The 25,085-nt window shown below is 39.3% G+C and overlaps 1 protein-coding gene and 1 long non-coding RNA gene across 7 annotated transcripts in view; both read left to right on the forward strand.

The window, feature by feature from the left end:
- The window catches only part of Esp (Epidermal stripes and patches), a 40,772-nt gene that overhangs the window by 10,769 nt on the left and 4,918 nt on the right, over window positions 1-25,085 (forward strand). Inside the window, exons 1-2 of one of the 6 annotated variants that reach the window (XM_028304890.1) lie at window positions 16,315-16,460; window positions 24,925-25,007. In XM_028304890.1, coding sequence (XP_028160691.1) covers window positions 16,405-16,460; window positions 24,925-25,007 — 139 coding nt within the window. In that variant the 5' untranslated portion in view covers window positions 16,315-16,404. The other 5 variants (XM_028304892.1, XM_028304895.1, XM_028304893.1 and 2 more) reach the window with 5 other exon arrangements.
- On the forward strand, window positions 20,431-21,453 carry LOC114353074 (uncharacterized). The gene is made up of 2 exons (XR_003655916.1): window positions 20,431-20,539; window positions 20,663-21,453. It is a non-coding gene; the product is annotated as an uncharacterized LOC114353074 (long non-coding RNA).

A 25,085-nucleotide genomic window follows, 5' to 3' on the forward strand; every position in this document is an offset into this window, starting at 1 on the left:
CTATGTAAATATAGCAATTTATTGTGTTGGACTGTAAATAAGTAACACAACCACTTCCCTGTATCGACGTTGTGGACATGGGCATTCTTCTGCTATCATATGGCTTTTTCCTAAAGTTTCAATAGCTTTCCGCGTATTTACCTTATTCACAAAAGACAAAGAGCTATTTCGTCCCGAACAACAAGGTGTGTTTATCAATCTCCTATGGGTGGCAGCTCTATCGTGACTCGCGACCAGCCTCGTTCGTGTCCGATACCCGATGATGGCACCTGTCCTAACTTGGAAAATGACCTTACCACTAAATTGACATTCATTATACATTTTCATTTTTTGAAAAAAAAAAAAAAACATTCTTAACTAGCTACACACACCGGCAGATTTCTTCTTCTACTCAGTTGGTACATTCTTGTCAGAGTGGTCGTGGTCATCATTGTGAATCACGATGAGTGATGTTCCTCGCAATACGGCGCCATTCCTCGCGGACTACAGCTTTCCGGGCACTTTCGCTAACCGAACACTTAGTTGCGGCCTTGATCTGGTCCGTCCATCTCATTGGTGATCTACCACGTGGTCTGGTGCCCTCAACTTTTCCCCGCACTAAGACGCTCTATAGAGTCATTACTGCGCCGAGAACGAGATACATGGCCGAAGAAGGTCAAAATGCGTGACTGAACCGTGGTTGATAGGCGTTGTCTGATGCCGAGTTCTTTTAATATGGAGTCATTGGTACGAAACTCGGTCCACGATATTCCCAGCATCCGTCTCCAGCACCACATCTCCAATGCGTCAATCTTCTTCCTTTCGGTTTCACGAAGAGTCCATGTCTCCGTCCGACGCATAGAGGAAAATGGGGAATATTAGGTAATAAACGAGCCTGGTTTTCGTGGCCTTGGTAATGTTTCTATTGCCCCAAATCTTCCTCATTTTGTCCATAGCAGTTTTAAAAAGTTACGAAATTAATGATAACTTCTAAACTACGAAAAATTTCACAACATACATGGAGGTGAAATCGATAGGTAAGATCCTCACCTATCACCTGACTACGGCTTGACATCTTAGAGTAAACACCCTGTGTAACTAGTTACTGATATAGTCCTAAAACGTAAAGAATTTTACGTTTTAGGACTACCTAATTTAAAGGTATTTTTTGCTCGTTATACTTACGTACGCGTACGAGCCTGTGTATCAGAGGTTTGTGTCAGAGGCGAGCATTGGGTACAATAACCGGGGTCTCCCAAGCAAGCCGGATGCGAGCGATGGACTAACTGTCATCGTCGCCTCTTCAAGGCGCGGATTAAATCAAATCGATCGCTTGCGAAATATCTTTTTCTATTTTTTTCTTACTTACAATCTCTGTTTACCTCTTCGGTAAATTGATCGCGACTTGAAAGTATTTAATGTCAACATCATGGAGACATTTTTACGATTTCCTGCAGTTTACAATAGATGGCCGAAGGGCGTAGCGAATTATGTTATTAAGGCGATTAGAGTCCTCAATGACCTTGGGCGTTTGACCTTCACGCCGCGAGCAACACCCGCGCACCCCGCACCAAAAACTCCGATTTGACACCGATCAAAAATACACGGGCATAGGTAGATACAGAATAGAAGCTCTTTCTTCATACATTACTGCCTATTATTTTAAACTTAAATTGATGAACCTTGATGTCGGTGTCATTTAACTCAGGCGTAAAGGTATTTAATAAAAATAACAAAATCCATGAACATTTTGTACGGGATAAAATTTTATTTTATTTTTCGTAAATTTTCTAATGCTTTTGTCGGTTCAGTCGTTCTCGAAATTTGAACAAACCCGACTTTATTACAAGCTTTTATTTAGCTTACAACCTCCCCGTCTGAAGGCCAGCGGCCGACTGCCGCCCGCACCCCGCGAAGGCCCCCTCAACAGCAAAACGTTCGGAATTTATCAAAAGTAAAATTTATGAATGAAAGTAATGTTCGATTGAAAAACGCAACGTGTCATTTAAAGATTAAAGAATTCCCTATCTATTCGTGCAAAAATCTTTTAAATTAACATAGCCGTTTTGGAGGAGTAGGGAATTTAAGTGAAAAATCGATGTCCCGTATTTATTTTTTTAATCCAAAACAAAAAGACGTAGCGAAAATTCAAACGTCACAAATGTAGTCCTTGAACTGTTGTATAACATATATTTTTTTCAACTATTTCTGTCCAGCAGTAAAAGAGGAGTAGGCTTTACAAAATGCCCATTTGGCGCGGATTGAGGACACTAATCGCCTTAACTTATCACGCACGCGGCGCGCGCCCACGATGCGCTGTTGAGGGTGGTTGAGGTATTGCTTTGGGTTGGGACCATGTTGGTCAGCGGTGAAACAAGCTGGGACGCATTTAAAAATTTCAGTGAATAATTCTGTGGTTATCCCTAGCCTAGCCAAAATCTCATAAAAAAAAGAAAATTCTTAATTAATCACTAATAGGTACATACATGAGAAAAAAGATAATAAGATAAGTCATAAAGTCATTTATTTTCTGCATTTATTTATTAATAAAATCCCATCACATCATATCACTTTCAGTTATTTAGGTGATTTTTTCATTTTATTTTCATTTTCCCCAATAAGATGAAACACTCGCTATCACTGGAGCGAGAGTGTTCATTAATGCAGACAAATCCGAATAGCTCGTGAGCTCTGATGCTATGGATATTGTCACTATGGATGGACATTGATCGCGCGCCGCGCGCTCCCGGGGTAGCTCCGTCGCGAGTCCCTAAGCGGCCACAGTCGCTATCAACGTTGCATAACACGACGCAATAAGGGCGAGTGGAACAGACTCTACGGAGACTGGTCGCGTCTGCGGGTCGTAATACGGGTGCGAGTTCAATAAAGCTATTTATAGACGCCTTTCAGCGAGAGCACCTGTGCAGGTCGTGTTCTACCAGCGATATTATTCTATTAATGACAGCTATCCGTAATGGACTTCTTCTTGTTCTTATTTATGTACATGCAACAAGTTTAGTCTTTCGATAATATGTTCGGTATTTTCATAAAAAGTTAGTTGTTACCTACTTATTTTTTATGTCGTAGGTCATCATTGATACAAGTACAAGATTCTTTCTCTCACCTATTCTATAAACTTCCTCTGATGGATACTGCCAAAATAATTATTTGCTCGGCATACTAGGTATTACGTCACATGCCACATTTCAGTTCATTGGTCTAGTGTCGACGGCCAATAAAGCACAAGTGCGTTTTTATGGTAGGTAATGTCGAATATCACATAAATTAAGGAAAATGTGATGTCCACTCCCCGCTGCGCGCGAAATGAACATATCGCGAAGGGCACGTCGCGCTTCTCGAGAGAAAGGGTCTGTTATGTCAGACCTGTCAGCTAATAGATGAAGATGACGCCAATTAACTTAATCAAGTAATTGGCAGAATTGATTTTAAAGAAAATCAGAGTTAAAATAGGTAGATAGGTCATCCGAATACCAGTCGACTTTGCAATGCAATTGATATTCAATCCTTTTATCTTTCTTTAGCTATTGTCAAGTTAAGTTTGCTCAGACCGTGGAAGCCCCTAGGTACAGTCAGCGTCAAATATTAGTTCCTGATTCGTGTCACCTAAAGTGGTCAAATAAGTTGACAACATGAAAAACATCAATCTTTTAAACTGCGATCTCCAACCCGCCTGCCTAGCGTGGAGATTATGGCAAAACCCTCCACTATAGTGGAGGAGGCTCATAGTCCAGCAGTTGTTGTTGACAACACAACCTTATTCAAATTGTAACAGACTAGACGTGTTGCGAAACTTGCGAACTTATAGGCTGCTTTGGATGTCACAAACTATTTGACGCTGACTGTACGTACAACCCACCCAGAAATAACAACCACGCTTAAAATAATGGTACTTTTTATACAAAATTACCTAATGAAGGAAAAATGGTCCGACCTCGAGCCTTCTTGTGTGTTGCTAACAACGCCTTCTTTACGTTTCATTGTGTCGGCCGACACGTGCGCGAGCGCAGTCGCGGCTGGCACTTGTATAATTAGCAACTAACACGTGCAAAAATTGTAGCGCTGGCTAGCTTTATAACTTTTGTTAGAATGTTATAAAAAGTTATCGACTTCTTATACAACGTGCTCCTTTTGATTTCCTGGAACTCTAAGGTACCTATGATGAATAAGGCCACTTCAAAAATTCGAATGGCATTAAAATAACCAATTTGTGCTAATGATTTTTAAATTAAAAAACATTGTTGCGAGACACTAATTCTCTATACTCGTATTACTATTACATAGTTTTCAACTTGCTGTAATGATCAATAAAATATTTATTCGCTTTAAAATCCAGGTAATATAAAATTGAGACTATAACGTTAGTCCAGTAGAATTAGCTTTTAAATCGGAAATAATTCCTACAATAGATTTTATTGTTTTAATGGCTTCATTGGTTGCCCATTAAGACTCTCCTAAGTTTTCGACTTCGACGGAGTTGTGCTTAAGTGGTGGGGGGCCCCCGATAGGGGCATTTTTTCGGTTTTCCGGTTATACCGCGTAAAGGACTTACCCTATCAAAAAGTGGTCTTCATGACGGTTGAAGGGCACTTAATCCTGCATTGAATAAGACCAAATTCATATGTTTTGGACAAACCGTTTTCGCGCTAAAGTTCGGCAAAATAGAAAATATACGTATAATTAATGACCCTCTCCACGTCCAATGGTTTGTTACCCACAGGCTTCCAAGTCTTGAAAAGGGCCACCTCAACCAGTGTAACCCTATCAAGGCTTACGAGCTTGATGCGCCTATCCTTGTTCGTCCCAGCCGTTCCTTAACTGCGGTTGCTGCACCTCTTCCTGGCACTCACCTGAACGACTCTGTGTTACCTACTGTGGCTGCCCCTCTTCCTTGTATCCTCCTGCATGACTACGTTGCCTAGCCGTATGCCTGGTCTAAGGTTCGACGCCAAAAATCAACAACAACAAGTTCATATTAAAACGCTGAAGAGTTTTTTGTTTGTTTGTTTGAACGCGCTAATCTTAAGAATTACTAGTTTGATTGAAATCATTATTTTTGTGTTGAATAGCTCATACATTGAGGAAGGCTATAGGATATATACAATCACTCTACGACTAATAGAGGCGAAGCAGTAAAGAAAAATGTTGCAAGCACGGGAAATAGTATTTAAACTATTTTCACTCGTACGAAGTTGATTTTGTGGCGTCGAACCTTGGACCAGGCATATGGCTAAGCAATGAAATCGTACAGGAGGGTACAAGGAAGAGGGGCAGCCACATTAGGTAACACAGAGTCGTTCAGGAGAGTGCCAGGAAGAGGTGCAGCAACCGCAGTTAAGGAACGGCTGGGACGAACAAGGATAAGCGAATCAAACTCGTGAGCCTTGTTAGGGTTACACTGGTTAAGGCGACCCTTTACAAGGCTTGGAAGCATGTGGGTAACAAGCCATTGGACGTGGAGAGGGTCATTAATTATACGTATATTTTCTACTTTGCCGAACTTTAGCGCGAGAACGGTTTGTCCAAAACATATGAATTTGGTCTTACTCAATGCAGGATTAAGTGCCCTTTAACCGTCATGAAGACCACTTTTCGATAGGGTAAGTCCTTTACGCGGTATAACCGGAAAACCGAAAAAACGCCTTTTCGGGGGCCCCCACCACTTAAGCAAAACTCCGTCGAAGTCGAAAACTTAGGAGAGTCTTAATGGGCAACCAATGAAGCCATTAAAGCAAAAAAATCTTTTGTAGGAATTATTTCCGATTTAATCAATTTTTGTGTTTAATTCTACTGGCCTACGTGCTATAACTAAGTAGGTAGATTACCAAATACACCTACCTGCTCAGAATTGTATAAATTTTGCAAGGCTTCAATAATTCTAGGGCCATATTTGTCTTAATGTAGATTTTTTTTTGTTATGGCTATAATCGTCAAAAATTGGAAACGTCGAAAACGCGATATTGTAACAATTTTTTTATCATAACTCATTCAAGGTTATTGTTTCATGATTAGTAACGGGATTCCAAAGAAATCTTTATCAAGATGAAAAATTAGCACGCAATACCGAGTTGATACATATTCATCCTACTTAAATTCTGATAAGTACTGTTTTATAATAAAAGTTCATTTCTTTGCATACGGAAAGTAAGTGATACTGAGGACGAATGTTAACAACCCTACAGCTCGGTTAAGGTCACGTTATCGCCAAATTCCGGTCTCTCGTTTTTCAAAAGAAACAAAATAGCCAAGTACGTGTCGTGGCATGCGCAGTGTAGGTTTCCGTAGTTGTCCGTCCTTAGTTACCATAATATATTTCAGAAGCAAGCAAGAACCTACTTCATCCAAAGTCGCTACCCTAAAAATATTTTTTTTCAAAATTTTATTCTACCACTTTGTCGGCGTGATTAATATACGAGTACATACCTCTAGAAAATTACAGCTCTCTAGTGCAATAGTTTTCAAGCAAAACCTCGGACGGACAGACAGACAGACGGGCATAACGAAACTATAAGGGTTCTTTGTCAGGGCTACGGAACCCTAAAAAATGGCGACGAACTGTTGTTTTTGGCCATATGTATGCCCACGCAACGGCTTTGGTGCGCAGTGGAAGGCCCTGGCCGGCTTGCAGAAGGCGGCCCGGTCACGTGACGCCGCGCTGGGGCGGTCGCTGGTGGCAGGAACCAGATAGATTAATAATGGCCATCTTTTCGAAAATCGCTGAACGTTGTTTATTGCTTTTACTAGTAAAGTCCGATCACCTTATTTTTTAAACTAAAATTACTAAAACACAACAAATGTTCGTGAAACGTTTGAGAAAAAGTTGCTTTCTGTCAGCTTTTACGCAACGAAAGCTCATTACATGCAATGATTGATTATTTTCGTTATAGACCCAGTGGTTTGGGTTGTGCGTTGACTTGATATTTATATGTTTGTTAGTCAGTCACTTTTACTTTTATACATAACAGAAATGTCAAATGAAATTATAATATTTTAAGATACTCCCAAGAAAATTTCTGATACAATGAGCAAATATTGAAGAGCGTGTGTTAATGTTGTTGATGTATGCAAATCAGAGATCCAGCGCTCAAACGACTGTCGGGCGTCGGCGCGCAGCCGCTGGGCTGAGCCGGCTACGGCTGCATCGTATCTGTATCTCTTTGCGATTTGCAATGAGATAACCCTCAAATTACAGAATCGGTAACAATGGTAGAGACAAAACATTTGAGGACATGAAGTAAAACTGGTAGATGACGCAACTGGGACAAGTTGTGTACTATGTTCAATCAATATTATTTTTGAATTTTCATTTAGTTATGCGTAGCTATTTTTTAGATTTCAAACCAAACAAAAAAAATTATTGTACAGTTTATTGAGTTTTTTTGTTTCTGTGTCAAGTAACGCAAGATCCACGGTCGCGCACTCGCAGTCGCAAGTCCCCGGAGATACGTACATAATTAATATTATGTTTTCAGATACATTTATAATTTATACTTTTGGGAGAAAGAACTAAAAAAATAAAGAAAAAACTTTTGAAAGTAAGAAAGTACTCTTTAACCGACTGGTTATCACAAGATTCGGTCAATTAAGAACCGATTTAAAAAATCTTTTTTATTTGTAGGGTAAATAATGATCATGAGTTGGTTCCATTTCAATATTTTATCAAAATAGGTTCAGAATTTTAGTTTTAAAATTAAAATAACTAGAAAAAAATATTAAAGTATCAAAATTTACATCAAAGAGCTTGGGCGATATTTATATTCAAATTTTAGTTTTGAAAACAAAGAGATATTGAAATAATTAACCAAAACAATTTAAATTCTTTATTATAAATACTTGGTTTGTTGTATCAAGATTAATAAAATACCAACGAAACATTAATTTAACTTGCTTTGTTATATTTTATGAACACAACAAACTGGATAATAACTCGACTTCTTTTCCTCAAGCTGAGTAGTTTAAGTACACCTTCCTTAGATCTTTTAACGTTTAAGTATGGTCGTCAAACATTTTTAACACTGCTGCGGTCGTGGAGCCTCCTAGGCTACTATATTCACATGCAGCTTTTTTCAAGAAACTGATTACGAAACGCGTCAAAACCCTATCTATATCTGAATATAGGTCTTAAGTAACAAAACAAGCAGGTATTTGTAATCAACTTTCTTTATTATAACATAGTAAATATGAAAAATTAACAATCGTGGCACTTTTTTAGACTTTTATGGGTTATCATTTAAATCCATCAAAAGTAAATAATAATCTAACGTTATATCAAAAAAATAACTTTTTTATCCCCTAATTTAGTAAACAAACTTTTCAAAAAACATAAAAGTTACTTCTGGCAATAAAAATAGGAAATTCTGACAGCAGTCAAAATATACGTATTTTACTGGCAGTTAGCGCATACAGGAATAGAACTTTGTAGACACACAGGATTGTTGCAACCCACACAAACATAAGTGATCACAATATGCTTTTTTGCGGGACATATTCTACATGCTATTCTCATATCATAACAGACTGGTGATGTCTGAACATCTTCAGTAAACATCACTTTACCTAAAACCTACCGATTTTTTTGAGCCTTAGTTGACTTTAGCTTTCTAGGCAATTCTGTGTCTATTCATCTAATGTTATTATTTTTCTAAAGCTGTTTTTAATTAGAACAACTTGTTTTACTACAAATTTTTGCCATTTTACACAACCAAAATCTAAAACCTACCAATAACCATACAAAATATTTTATACGGCAAGTGTGGACGTGGAGCCTACTAGGCTCCTGCCAATATTTCAATGAATATTATTCACGTGCTATGAATCCAAAGATGAAAACTCTTTTCTCAATGTCTATTTTTTACGAAAACTGAAGCTACTGAGAATTTCGGGTTCGGGGAGCGGGAGGAAGTATGTGAAACCAAGAATTTGAAAACCGCGCGGAGCCTGTGCGACTCCACGTCCATACTTAAAGGAGTGCAGTGCATAACAAGGAGTCCCTTTACCTATTTCCAGACTCATACAAAGTACCATCCCCTAGTTTAAGTAAAAGTCCACGTTTAGTTTTTTTATTGCTTGTACATGTAATAAAAAAGGATACATAAAATGTTTATTTGCAAATCATATTGACATAATAAGCAAATACATAGTAAATAAGTACTAGCTTACATACCAAATTTTTAGATATCAATAAAATGTAAAGTTTACAGGGTGTTAGGTAAATGGGTTTATGAGCCGACACTAGCCCATGATAACATGGGCATATAAATAGTATGGTGAAGTCAGAAAATTGATATCTTCATTTTAATTATTTTAATTTTCATACAAATCGTCGTCGATTGTACAGCTTCCCTAGCGGAAAATTTCAAGATATAAAATTTTCATATATTTTTTTTCGCGCTCACTAGTGAGGAGGACGTTTGATGTAGTAAACTCACACTCAGCCCTCTGGACAAAGCCTTGGCTGGATTGCCCCGCGACCCTTCGTGTACATGCGTGACGATGCTCCGACCTGCGCGTGAGTCAGTCCGTCGCGTCGCCGTGGTGCGCGGGCGCCGCCGGGCGCGGGGAATCACGTGAAGTATGGACGGCTGGACGCGTTGAGTTGACCCTCTGACTAAAGGGGCATTTCACGCGAAGCGGACAGCGAAAATCAAGTCAGGTTTTGGATTTTGTTCATATTTGGATTAAATGTACTGCTATATGACCTGAATGGATGTGCATCATTATAATTTTTTTATGAAGCTTAGTTTATTTTTTATGAGCGTTCAAAAAATTGGTAAAATTTTAGGAACAGATTTTTCTGAAGCTATTACTGCTATTATTACATTTGATTAAAAACAAACTGACTATTGGACTTTTGAGAATAAATAACTGTGTTTCTTACTATTTACTACAAATTTGAAATTTCTTTTTTGTTCACATAGAAAACCGGAAGTAAAGTTTTAAAATCGAATTTTACAAAACTTCGGTATTTTTAATTTTTTTTATTTTTATTTTAAAATATACCTAGTAGTCTATAAATAACGTGTGTAAAGTTGTAGAATGGAGTCTGTATTAGTTTTTGATTTAGACGCAGTACAGTGCGAGCGCGCCGCAATGAGCGTCATACTGGCTATCGACATTTGGCTACTGTATAAAAATTATTTGTTCGAAAACAACTGAAACGTTAATATTGTTGCATGCATACTCTTAAACAATTATAATTTTGACTCGGCGAACTTCGTACCGTCTAACAGACAATGATTGTTGGCATTGAGATGGTGCGTATTACGTCGCGGACTACCCACATCACATCTTATTGAATAATACACTAAAAACATAATTCTTCTTTTTTAGGTAGTTGGCTCGCTACCTCCATATCAAATTTCATCAAAATCTGCCGAACCGTTCTTGACTTATAAATCGTGTAACTAACACGACTTTGTTTTATGTATAAAACAAAGAACGGCTGAACAGATTTTAATGAAATTTGGCATGAAGTTAACTGGCACCCCGGACTAACATATCCCGACTACCCAAAAAGAAGGGTAATGTTTTAATAGTATTATCCAATGAGTTGTGGGTGGTCTGCGACGTAATACCATCTCAATGCCAACAATCATTGTCTGTTAGACGGTACGAAGTTCGCCGAGTCAAAATTATAATTGTTTAAGAGTATGCATGCAACAATATTAACGTTTCAGTTATTTTCGAACAAATAATTTTTATACAGTAGCCAAATGTCGATAGCCAGTATGACGCTCATTGCGGCGCGCTCGCACTGTACTGCGTCTAAATCAAAAACCAATACAGACTCCATTCTACAACTTTACACACGTTATTTATAGACTACTAGGTATGTTTTAAAATAAAAATAAAAAAAATTAAAAATACCGAAGTTTTGTAAAATTCGATTTTAAAACTTTACTTCCGGTTTTCTATGTGAACAAAAAAGAAATTTCAAATTTGTAGTAAATAGTAAGAAACACAGTTATTTATTCTCAAAAGTCCAATAGTCAGTTTGTTTTTAATCAAATGTAATAATAGCAGTAATAGCTTCAGAAAAATCTGTTCCTAAAATTTTACCAATTTTTTGAACGCTCATAAAAAATAAACTAAGCTTCATAAAAAAAATATAATGATGCACATCCATTCAGATTATATAGCAGTACATTTAATCCAAATATGAACAAAATCCAAAACCTGACTTGATTTTCGCTGTCCGCTTCGCGTGAAATGCCCCTAAAGTCATTGGGAACCTACGAGACAATGTTGGTAGTCGTAAGCGGTGTGAATGCGATTGTATAATACGTATTTATTATTTTAAAAGCCGATTTACTTAATCAAATATTAGGTACGAACGAGTAAACTCACACCGCTTTCAACATTAATTTCTCCGGTAAATCGCATTCTCCCTCTCCGGTAAATCCCCTGAACACCCGAATGTTCAACTTCAACAAACGTCAAAAATCTGTCAAACTCCATACAAAAAGCACCGGTTATTGTTATAGTTAATAAAAGTAATATGGTGCAATCCAGCCTAAAACAATTATCACCATATTAAGTTCAATTGACTGAGAAAAGACTGATCAAAGTTATACAGTCATATAAGTTTACTTTCCTATATCAAAATGCCAGATCAGCTGCTGTCTCCTTTTGCTGTAATTTGTGACGCTTGTGAGTGTGTGTGGACTATGACTTCCGAAAAGGGCAAATCGATAAGCGTGTCACGTGAGATCGGCATCGAACAGGACCGAAGTCGACCAGCGGGGCGCCCCAAGGCCGGCGATCGATCGGCTCTCATAATCATGCACAATATGATCGCGGCAACGCATCCGAGACTGCGCAGGCGCAGACCGCCCCCGCTCTGAGTATGTCGCGTCGCACTATGGAGCGAAATTGCGATTTATGGACATAGCGATTTTTTTCACAATTTCTATTTGAAAAAAATACCTATCGATAGGTTACGTTATTCTGATGAATAAATGCTGCACAAGTTTTTCTCTAAAACCAATAGTTTGACTGGAAAAAAATATTTTCCATTTTCGTTGTATGGAATGAAACATAAAGTGGTCGATTTCGACTAAGCCTTGACAGATCTTGCTTTGAAACTACTTGAGCCTTGTTCTATGGCTTGTTGACTATAATCCTGCAAAAACAGCGCGCGCCCAAAGTTGCCCGTTCAGAAGTTATGAGGTTCCAAAAAATGAAAATTAAAGTAAGTAAAAGTATCTTTTTTTGGGTATAAATCTTTAAAGATTCAACTAAAACATGAAAATTATATACTTTAGTAATGTAATTAACCTTTCTCTTGTCGTCTTATCTAAAGAAAAGTCAATTTTACTTACTTTAATTTTCATTTTTCGGAACCTCATAACTTCTGAACGGGCAACTTTGTGCGCGCGCTGTTAGTCTAGGATTATAGTCAACAAGCCATAGAACAAGGCTCAAGTAGTTTCAAAGCAAAATCTGTCAAGGCTTAGTCGAAATCGACCACTTTATGTTTCATTCCATACAACGAAAATGGAAAATATTTTTTTCCAGTCAAACTATTGGTTTTAGAGAAAAACTTGTGCAGCATTTATTCATCAGAATAACGTAACCTATCGATAGGTATTTTTTTCAAATAGAAATTGTGAAAAAAATCGCTATGTCCATAAATCGCAATTTCGCTCCATAGTGCGTCGTGTTCAATAATTCTGCGCAGTACCTTTCAACAACCTGACAGACTGGCAAAGGGAAGGTCCTCCACAGAAAAAACAGTTTTGCCGGACTTGTGCTATGTAGAGTTCTTCAAAATTTCAAAAGCTTTTCCGGTATAAAGTACAGCTTAATTTAATCAGACTTGTTTTTCAGACAAAAGCAATATTGTGACAGACCATCGATTTGTGGCATGGGCAAATATGGTGTACGTGTGGTCAAAGTACGACTCAGGGTTGGTACTGTTATTGTTGTGTGTTGATATGAGCCGCGCCCGCGCACAGCGGGGAGCTGGCGGGAGGGGAGAGGCTATTAGCACTGATTCCTGACACGGCCGATCAATTGGCGGCTGAACCACGCGCCGGCGCCGGCCACCAGACTATTTGTTATCTTATTAAATCTAGAATCGATATCTGGTCACTCTTTGTATGTATTTGATTGGTAACGTTTAAGGCTACAAGTAAATAACACGCAGCCCTTACACTACGGACATAGTTCCGATTTATAAAGCAGAATGAACTCCTTGGAATCATAAATTCAAATCATTATAGCATCGATCTGCATTAACATATAATTGGCGGTTAATTAAGCTATTATTAAATTATTAAGAAATTGCGATTCGGGTTGTTTGCCTCTGCGTTTGCCGCACGTAAGCATCACGCGACGGTGCCGCGGAGCCGACGGCTAGGAGCCGAGGGCACCAGCCTCCCGCGACGACTAGACTGGACGTAGTACAACTGGCACAACGTAATGTGGCGCAACTTTCACAATGAAGTCTATTGTAATTGACACGACGATCGACGCTAGAGCACAAGTAGGCAATGAACCTGTTATGTCTTGTCTTTCGCGATTATTATGTATATTAATTCTGCACGCGTGGCGGTTTCTAGGATGCATTGGACTTAGCTTAAAAATTAGGTAAAAAAACAAATCACAAAAGATCGGTAGATATGACGTCTGTCAGCATTTAAATGGTCTTGAAGAGCCACCTCTTGGGCATGCCGAAGGAGGGCAGGGGAGGCCAGCTGACGTCCCTGAAAATGGTCCTAATTCTGGCATATAGTCTTTATGTTATAGGCGTGGGGGACTCTGCCTCAGCTCCGCTCAGAAGTTGAGTATATTTTGCATATTATAATTACTTATATTCAATTGGATTCATTAATTCAAGCAGCTTTTTCCGTTCCATTCCGTGTTTATTATTTGTGTGGAGTCGGCACATAACACGGGGTCGGGTACGTCATTATTGCGTTATATAACACGTGTGCACGACAGCTCAGCGTGAGCAGTGTGAGGACGATTTATTCTCAATTAACAGTTTTGATTCAGCAAAAGCGTCAATAACAGGTAGTACCTAATACTGGAAATATCTACTAGTTAGACAAAAGAGCGCTCGCGCATTATTACGTGTGTGTTCCGACATCTGGATATCTGCGCATGCCACTTTTTCTCACCCCACGGGCCCTCACTAAACTTGTTTGTCACATATCGTTTTTATAGGAAATCATTTATGTATTTTAATAGGTACTTATGTTTGTGGTTGTTAATCCGCGGATAAAGTTATTTAATTCTATCGAACTTTTGGACTTCAGTGCTTTTGCGTGCTTGTGACACTCCCGCGGTCCCGCCTCACGGTCTGTTCTCTGTACCTATTGTTCTATTCGTCAAGCCTCTGCTTTGCATCCGCACCGGTACAGGTGGTCACTATCACTACACTAATCTATACATACAAAAGCGAAATACCACTCGCTGATTAATCACGAAATCTCAGCAACTATACAAACTTGAAATCTGGTAGGTTCCATATAGGGTGTAGACATCCGCTAAGAAATCGGATTCGGATCGGAAATCGAAATCGGTATTTACTATTTTTACGAAACTCCACCCCAAAGGGGGTAAAACGGGGTCCAAACGTACGAAGTCGTGTGGGCGGCCGCTAGCAAACCGATAAAAATAAAAATATTTCATGAACATGATTGTTTTTTTTACCAAAGAGCAACAGATTTAAAGGCCCCTCTTTTGACAAGGTTAATGATAGTATTGCTATTGCTTTCTGGAGACTGTCATGCCAATCGTTTTAATCTCATACTCGTAGTACCAACCTAACACAGTTCTTAAAAATAAATATTTGACTTATTTCCTTGTATGTATTACTAGTACTTATTATTATTCTGTGGTATTACTTACAACTTAAACAACCATGAATGTAGTACCTGTCTACGATCTATTTTATTATTTTTGGATGAGTTATATTATTTTAACCGTGACTTTAACTATAGGTAACTGTTTTTTTATGGATTTTGACAGACTTTTTACGTTTGTTTTGCTAAAGAAAAATGGTGCATCCCAGCCTTATTGTTACATTAATATCTCCAAAAAAATTAGCTAAATCTAGGTAGGGTATATCTTGTTAAACATTATTATACCAAATTGATTGATCTAAAAAGTCATTTGGAGTGCAGTATACAGTTTACTATTTTAATGAGGAAGAGTGACGTAAGATTTTAGTCATTAAAGTTAATGGGGTCTATTTCGGAGAAGCGATTTAATGCCTAATCAAGCTAAATAGTACCTGAGGCAATTTTACGCGCATACCATTAATGCGCGTGAGTCAGCGCGTGTTTTGCCCAAAATCGCGGGCGCGTCTCGAACACGTCACGCGCGCACGCGCGACCGCCTGCGCAGGCTGCACTCGGCCAATGTAAACAAACAAACACTCCTGCCCTATTGCGTTCACTTAGACTTATATTTCCTTCTAGACTAGCTTCAGCTATCAGCTCGTGATTGATTCGGAGGGGTTTGCGGTTGCCTGTTTGGCACTAAACTGGTTTCTGCTCTAGAATCAGAAAATTAAATTAGTTTATGTTTTTGATAGCAGCTTAACTAATTTCAAATAAAGTAGGCACTTTTTTTTAACACGCTTATATTAGTTCCTCGGGTATGTAACTATGTAATGGAATCTGAGAATCTGAATTACACGCACTTCTAATTCTTGTATCATCATGAAACTTGGCAATTATATGTAGATTAGATGACAATACAATATTATGGTACCATCGAGCTGCTCTGATGATGGGACTGGAAGATGGCCATAGGAACTCCTAAACGAAAATGAGTTGGGGTTCATTGTATTTGTCTTTTCGAGATATTTGCTAGATGATGTCCAGCAGGGTCCTGATGATGGAGTCGAGAGGTGTCCATACTGTCCATAGGTATTCCTAGATGAAACGACGGAAACTTATCAAGTTTGTTCTTTTTGTGCAGTAATTAAAAGCGTGTTTTTAGTTTTAAAAACTATTATTAGATGAGTAGGTGCCACAAGTATTGTGGAATCACTCGCATTCATTGCGATCTACCATCAGTCAGTCAGTATACAGCACGCTCACACCTGCGGAGAAACGGTAACACGAAGAAAGACTTTCTAAACCAGAACCTGCGTGATGACTCACGTGACGTCAGCGCCGCCGAGTGGGTGGAGGGGCCCGCGCCCCCCGCGGAGTCACATGATCGCCGCCTGGCCCTTCGCCCCGCGAGCCCGCGCGCCCGGCCGCGGGCCCGCCCTCGCCCTCGCGGCGCCCGCGCACGCGGGTCGACGACCCCGCGCCCGCGCCACGCGAGAGCCTTCAGTGCGCCCGCCTGCGGTCGCCGCGCTGCACCGTGGCCACTGGCCCGGCTGCGCGAAGCGCACGCCTCATTAATTTTTCTGTACCCAACGTCACAGTTCAATTATTAACGCCGATGACCCATAAAATGAGAGACGCTCATCCCTATTTTGAATTTTTCAGTTCAGTGACGTAAGTTTAAATATCACCGGCTTAATCATCATGCGAGTTTATGTTAGTTTTTCTTGTTGAAACCGGTCATTTTGTTATTGGCTTTTAATATAAATTAATCGTTGATCTGTAGATCTTGGTGAGATAAATTATTAATTGGCAAAAGCGCCATCCCAGATACGTAATACGCTAATAAAATTTTAATAGAAAAATGTTGATATTCCAACTGTGTGAAGTGATTAGGTACTGTCAAGTGGACGTGTCGTATCAGCGCGAGCGCGTGCCGTACGGGCCGGCCCACACGCGGCATGCTGCGCAGGAGATTTACGGAATGTGCTGTCGGTGCAGCGCACAGCGGCGCGGGGCGAGGAGCCGTCACGTGACGGACTTGATGCGGCACATAAGATTTATTAACGGTCGCATAAATAAGTCATTAGTCACGTCACAAAGCGCTCCTTCAGTCGCCAGCGTCTCCTTGCTCGAGAGACGATACTGGATACTGATTATGTTGTTATCGACCGTTGCGTAATTTCTGTCATTTAATTGAGTCATTGGAATTTGGACACATGCAATGTCGGCTCTGAAACTAGCAGCAAATCACGAGTGTAGGAGCCGCCGACACGACCGCGATGATTGCTATCAGCGCGGGGGGAAGGCGCCCCGTGCTCATTTGTTTACATAATAATAAATACTGTCAACTGTTTGGATATCTATTAAAAACAAGTAAATGAAAATGATGTTATATTTTAACTTTAACTTCAAAAATTTTCAATGCGATTAGAATCAACCTTTTTTTTATGTCATGTTTGATCAAGTATAAAAATAAAACCCGGTATTTATACAGCAATAAATGTTAGTGTCGCGGCCGGGCGCGGCCTGCGTGTGCCGTGTGTGCCTGCGTGCGCCCGCGCGAACGAAAGAGTTCAACGCGTGCGCAGCGCCCCGTGCGCGCGGGTGCGGCCGCGAGAATTCAATTTTCAAAACATTTATTAATTTTAATAAAGATTTTTTTATTATTAATATTTTCATACAGGTGTGATTCCTATGTATGTCTTATTTACAAAATCTCATAATATCATAAAATTATACCTCTAACCAAATTATCGTTTTATCGTTACAAAAGCGTTCGTTTTTAAAAGCCTACTTCCAAAAAATAAATAAGTTTTATCTGTGATGTTTATTCCCCGTAGCGTAGACCTCCTGACGACTGTCTGTTGGCACTTGGCAGCGCGCCAGCTCCCAGCCCGAGACCCTCCGGGAGCCAAGGTCAAGGTTGGCTCCCGGCTCGACGGCTAACCTCATTTCTATCGCTGAAATATCGTATCGAACCTAAATGATTCATATCTGCAATTTACACCTAAGTATGGCATTATTCAATGACAAAATTGTATCACATAAATAATCATTTTATCAACTGATTAACAAATATGTTTAACGGTCGTTATTTTGTAAATAGGTTGCGGTTACGTTACGAAATTGGCGGAGCTTTCAAGTCCGTAAAAGTATGTGACGAAAACGCGGCGCGCGGCCGTAGCACAAGCCGTAGGCTGGATGCTCGTAAATATGCAATAATTATCGTGGTTAGATCATTTATATTTAAATGATGTATGTATTTGTCGAGCGCAATACATTTTAAAATAACTTTTCATTATCTTGTGTGTGACACGATCGATTAAGACTAAGTAACCTAGGTATCTTGTAATACCTAGTGTTAGCTCTTATAAATTGTGACAATGAGGTAGTCTTTTTTCAGTTTATTTTGATTTGCAAGAATGGCAATTTATTCTGATACGATGCCTCCTACCCGTGGTCGCTTGTTACTTTCAATAAAAAAATATTAAAGTAAACTTGAAAGTGACGAGATCCACACCACACTCGGGCGCTCCACTCGGGCAGGCTACTGAGATGTGGTGTGCCGTGTGGATGTGATGGAGCTCGGCTCGCGGCGGGGCGGCGGGGCGGCGCGGCGGGCGGGGCGGGGGCGCGTGACGCAGCCTCCGGCGCGCGCCGCATCTCGCGCCGGCCGCGGCCGCGCGCACTCGGCCCGCCGCCGCCAGCCGCCGCCAGTCGCTCGCTCCACGCCGCCCGCGTCGCCCGCTCCACGCGCGCCGCTCCCGCTCGCTCCGCACGCTCGCCCCGGCCCGCGCCCTCGCTCCAGTCCTCGCGGCATGTGCAGCTGACCGCCGCCCGCCCAGCGTCCAAGTGAGTCCCAGACGGCGGGGTCGCCCGGGCGCGCCGCGGCCGCCCCCGGCGCTGCCGTAGCTTTCTTTTTGTCAGCTGACCGCCCGCGGCCCGGACCCGCAGGAGGCGCATCGTCTCGCCGGCCGCGAGTTTGTTTGTCTTGTAAACTGTGTAATGTGAGTCACGGCCGCATTGTTTTTATTATCTCAACTGGCGTAAGTGACTTCCTAATTGCCGTATCGCGAGCGAGGCATTCCCCGCGGTGCAGCCCGCTGCAGCCGGGCGGCCGCTCGGTGCTGTCGCGCAGCTTGTCATATATTCGATTAATTCTTTCTAAACATTTCATTGTCAAGTTATCCATCAAAGTGACAGTGTCAATAGTGAAGTGAACGACATCCATATTCCCTTGAAAATAAAATTTTAACAGTGATTATAGGTAAAGTAACTATAAACTTGTCAATATAAGTTTCATGGAGGCATACGGATTAGTACTAAAAGCTATGGGCATAAAAACGAAAAAAAGAAATTCTCAGGAATGTAACATACCTACATATTTTACCTACTCGTATTTATCTTCGTAGTGATTCATTGTAAGATTTATAAAAATACATTTATCCAATAATTAACTAAGTCAAAATCGAATTAGAAATCAAAAAAATATGTTCATGTTAATCAGAAAAAAAAAAAGAATTCTAATGGTAAAAAAATAATTAGAATCAAACATACAAAATACAAATCTTTTCTCTTTATCTATATGTTACGGTAAACGTGATAAATTTTAAATTATTAATAATCACATTAACATTAACATAATTACCTATATACCTAAATACCACTCACTGATCAATCAAAAAAACTCAGAAACTACGAGTTATAACACCTAGGTACTTGCTAGTATTTGATTGTTCTGCGTTTTGATATCTATTGAAAGGGACAATCTGCATTATTATTTTAAAACGATGAACCGAAGGAATTATGGGAACAGGGAAGAACACGTTCGCGTTGCTTAGTCGGCTTGTTAGTCAACAGAGTGCAACCAGCAGACGCGTCGGCTGCGGAAAGTATTCATGATAATATGTCCTACTCGTATATACATACATGGTGTCCCAGAATGGGTGAATCAAACTGCTATGGAAGGCCTACCCATAAAAAGTACGAAAAAAATAAGCTTTGTCAAGTGTTGAGAAGAATCGCCGAACAAACTTAGAGCTGATTTTTTAATCGTCGGATAACTTTTAACTGAAGAATAAGTTTGGAACATCGACAGTTTCAGTAGGAGAATTATGTCAAAATGACAAGTTTATTCTTCAGTTAAAAGATAAAACTCGATATAAAACCCAGCCCTTAGTCAACCACCCACCAGTCTCTATCGGTTTATTTACTTACTTTAATAGTTGTCGTGAACTCGTGACTATCAAGCCGTTTCGGCGGGATTGGTCCTATGGTGAATAACCCAAAGAACCATAAGGTTCGGATAAATCTGTTCAAAATGTTGTTAATATGTACATTATTGTTAAATTATGTATATTGCGAATCTCTAACCGCATTACTATCGGGTGCTTCATTTATAGCATTACTAGCTTTCCGCCCGCGGCTTCGCCCGCGTGGAATTTTGTCTGTCACAGAAAAACTTTATCGCGCGCGTCCCTGTTTCAAAAACCGGGATAAAAACTATCCTATGTTCTTTCCCGGGACTCAAACTATCTCTATGCCAAATTTCATCAAAATCGGTTGCGAGGTTTAAGCGGGAAAGCGTAACAGACAGACAGACAGAGTTACTTTCGCATTTATAATATTAGTTGGGATTACGGAATTAAGCTTTCTCGTATCGTAATGTTATATTAAATTGTAATTAATACATTCCATCACTCAAATAAAAGTAAAATAATTATTAACTCGGATATAAGAAGTGAAACTAGGTTGTCTGGAAGAGATCGCTTCATAGCGATAAGACCGCCTAGTTGTACCTTGTGTGTTCCTTTTCTTTCTGTTCTTATCTTTGGTGTGCAATAAAGTGTATTTATTATTATTATTATTACTAGCTGTAAAGTGACTACAAGTGTTCATTCTCGGCTTAAAATAAATAAATAGGTAACAAGTAAATTAAGTGAATTACGCCTTAGCGATCGTGTTGTCATGTGTCGAATTCAAAGAGAAAGTAGGTATACAATAGAGCCCGATGACGGCGACGTTTGTTTGTTCTGGATCTGAGCACGTGCCCCGCGCGGGCGAGCGGCCCGCGCCTGTTGCGCAACACCACAAGCAACACGGCGCACGGCGCAAGCCCGGCCAAAGTTGCCTTCCTACCTGCCGTGCCTTACTGTCGGCACATTTTTTATCGCAATTATTCCAATTTATCTACGTAGAACTAATTCCACTATTGAGCAAGAGCCAGTGATCGCCAGACCTACGTTATTTAATAAAAGCTGAAAGTTTGTCAACCCAACAAAGATCATCATGAAGTTTGCGACATCATGCAGGCTTTGTCAGCTACCCTAAAATGCTGGCCTGGCAAGGCTTTGGAACGGTCAAAACTATCGCTCTTGCCTGAGGAAACATAATATAATTATTGCCCAAATATTATTTATAATAGAATATTTTTTACTTAGACTAAACAAAACTAAACAAAAAGTAACACTACCTCAGTTACTTTTTGTTTAGTCTAAGTAAAAAATATTCTAGTTATCTTAAGAGTTTAATATGTAACTGTTAATTGCCATGTACCGTGTGTCCTCACTATATTTTATCAACATTGTTAACCTGTGTTACTTAAGGCTGCCGCGACACAAGCACAGCTTAGTGCAGCAGCCGCTAGATAAACAGACTGTAAATTTTTTGTTGATAAACAAAATACTTTTACTTTACTTTACTTTTACTGATTATCAGCTTTTGTGGAATTACGTAAGCCTAGCTTTTATGGTATTTTTGTACAGTCAAAACTCATAATCGGTCAAAACCACTTTTGACAGCAAGAAATCAGTCAAAAGTGATTTCGCCGGATTTCGAAATTTATACAAAGTGTTATGATTAGTGACAATTAATTGAAAATCTTCAAAAATGTGTTGGAAAGTGTGCGAAGGTGGAAACATAGATTTTTCGGATAGATTCAGTTTATTCTGTAACCTATTTATTTATTGGTACCGTTTGAAAGGGGTTAAAGAGCTCGTGAAGCACCAGTTTATCGATATCTTTGTATAGTTTAGAAATAATCGAGTGAGTTCAGTTATCGTTTCCACCCTGTAGATTCCTATAATATAAGGTTTTTATCTTTGCTTATCTCAAAAATGCCGGTGTAATAGTCAGAACAGTATCATAAAGAAGCTTCGGTTGGTGGGGTTTCCCATAGGAGCAGCCTTTTCCTTTGTTCGGTGTCCCAGGTAGACGCTGATACTATTTTAAACTCGGTTATTGTTGGCCTGTCGCACTGACACAACCCAATAATGAAAGAGCTTTAAGTTTAAACGTAAGCACCAAGAAATGTCTCGTCATAGAAGTTTTTTCAATCAGTGAGACAGTGACTCACCGGTCACTTGTGTGAATGTCTTGTGACAAGAAGTGTAGCTGGAGGTAGCGCATTTTCTTACATAACTTTTCAATTCCTATCATTGGAGGTCCGAAAATGTTTCTCATACAATTTGATACCATAATGATCATTCTTCATAAACTACATATTTAAAAACATAATCATTGATATTCATAATATCACTAATCATACACTTAGTTTTTACTAATATTTGTTTTCATATATTTTTCTACACTAATGATCGAAACTCATAATCATTCGAATAAATAACTATAATATTCATAAATGTGATGTATCCTAATATTTGTTTTCATAAATTTATTACTCATAAGTGTATTTTTCCATATTATTGAAAATCATGATGTCTATATTCGTATTAAATCGTATTTTAACATTAAATTAATTTGAAATGGTCCAAAACAGGCAATATTTTGTGCCACAAAACTAACGTGACAGAAACGAATCGCTGCAAAACCGACTCCACGTAGTCTTGTCTGCCCTAACCCTAGAGTGTAATTTAAAAGCCGGAGGCGCGGAGGGAGGTCAGCCCTCGCCCGCTGTAACGAGGCTCAGGCGCCCGGGTGAGCTGGAGCGGCTGAGGCTGGTCGCCGAGGAGCTGAAGGCGCCGATGGCGATCCAAAAAGCCGAAGCTGCGGAAGCAGGCGTGGGTGCCTGAGCCTCGTTACGCAAGGGCGGAAGGGCTGCACATCCCGCAGCGCCGGAGACGAGGAGATACCAATGCATGCTGCATGCTTGCTTTCATGCTGCATGCTCTGCATGCTTATCTACTCTATTAAATTATATATGATTTTTTTTAAACATACGAGTATGTCTGTTATAAAGTAAATTATTCTGAACAACAACATTATGAGTTGAAGTATGTTATTAGTAACAACATTATTAATTAAAACAATATGATCAATGAATATTATGAAGAAAAAAGATCTGAAACTAAAAATTATGTATTTTAAATGGTTCTTGGTAGTAACAGTATTGATAAAAAAATTATGATTACTAACTATTATGAGCTCCGATGGTAGTAATAAAAATGTATGAATAAAAAAAGTATGAAAAATAAAATTATGAAGAGAGATTATTATGAACACAAATCGGTAGTAAGACAAAGAATAGGATTTAGAATTTTATGTGAGCCAATATAGAACCGTAGCTGGAATGGTTTAGGGTTTTTGTAAATAAATACGTAATGAAATGGACCGCAGGCATTCATTTATTTACCGGGGTTATTTATTTTGTTCAAAACTATTTTGAGCACGTGGACTTCCATCTATTACAGTTATATTTATCTTTATTTATTCTGAATGCTTCGATAGCCGCCTGGTGTATAAATAGTAAATGCTCAGAAAGCAATACTCGGCTCTGCCGCCGGGAAGCAGGATCCGTATCGGCAGCTGCTAATTAGGTCACAATCATTCGCGTTCACGTTGCGTCCGTTCGTGGTTTTCCTCAACACTGATTAGTCCGTTGGAGCATTAGAGGTGTTGTTTCCCTCATTGATTAGACAATTATTCGTCGTTATGGCGATTCTGTTTCGCGTGTGTGCCGTGTTTATTGTACTCGGCTTGTGCCTATCTCCTTTCGATAGCTGATTAGCTAATTACTACCATAGTATAATAATGAGTATTGTACTATGTAGTGTTAAATGAGTGCACAACTAATGAAAATAGTATTAGAATTACCTAAATCAGTGTAAAATATTACAAGCGATATTTAATTGTTTATTAAGACTAAGAAATGGAACAAATATAGGGTGGGCCAAAATTTTTTCAAATAGGGGTTCAAATAGTCCGTTGCTTTAATAAAAAAATTACGCACGCAAATCACGATGTTGTTTTGTGAAGCTCTCCATCGAGACAAAAATTGCATGATAGTTTCCCATTACCCTCGCGACTCTTCTTCGAACTGTTTTCAACAAATCCATGTGTGGAAAATTCTTCCTATTTCCAAATATTGTATGATCAATCAAAATCTGTTACTATAGTATAAAACAGTCTATCTGATAAACAAAATGATGATATGCGAAATTACCACCAAGACACCGACGTATTAGATACGCAGATTTGAAACGGAATAAATATTCGCTTTGTTTAAATTACTCGTATTTATGTTATGCTTTTCGATAGTCATTTACAAGAAGGTATCAGCGCGTTTCAAATCTTTAATCAAGTGTGTCATTTGTAATCGGAGATAGGTAGTTCAGTCAGATCGTTAAGTGCGCGGTCACATGAGCGCACACAACGCGCTGCTGTGCAGGCGCATGGTAATAAGTACAATTAGTATTGATTGTATCAAAACATTCTTACTGATAGGTACATATGCTCCTTAAAGGTTATATCTCTTGGAGTCAACTCTGAATTATGTTGAACTTAATTAAAAACACGTGGCATTGAAGCTGTGCAGAATTAATTTATTTTTATCAGGTATAAAAAAGCTTTCACATTTTAGGTAACTAATATTTGTGCCAGGCCAGCCAACACATCCTCGATTAGATGTATATATTCAAATGAAATTAGCATCACGTGAAAATCCACAGTCGAAAATAGATGGACTGGCCATCTGAACAAATACAACTGAATAGGTATTCAATTACAGTTCAAGAACGATAAATGATTACTACTTACTTACAAATATTTTATGTATGGAATATGTGCGCGTATGAGTCATTGTTTGGTTTTATTGCTTTTTAGACAAAAGTTTGAGCATTCCATTGATTTTATTCTCTCTATTACGGTAATTAAAAAACTCATTTTTGTTCCTTTTCAGAATGATCCCTAGAAGAAAACACAATGCCTCGTCGGGCTCCATCCCGCCGCCCGACGATAAGCATGCCAGCAACGACTACATACGTGAGTAGCTCCGACCGAAACCGTTAATTATGCATTATGGTTTTACGATCGTCGATAGTGATCCGGTTAGCGTCGGAG

This window comes from Ostrinia furnacalis, unplaced genomic scaffold (genome assembly GCF_004193835.3).
Source record: "Ostrinia furnacalis isolate ACB-3 unplaced genomic scaffold, ASM419383v2 OfSCF1605, whole genome shotgun sequence".
NCBI classification, from domain to species: domain Eukaryota; kingdom Metazoa; phylum Arthropoda; class Insecta; order Lepidoptera; family Crambidae; genus Ostrinia; species Ostrinia furnacalis.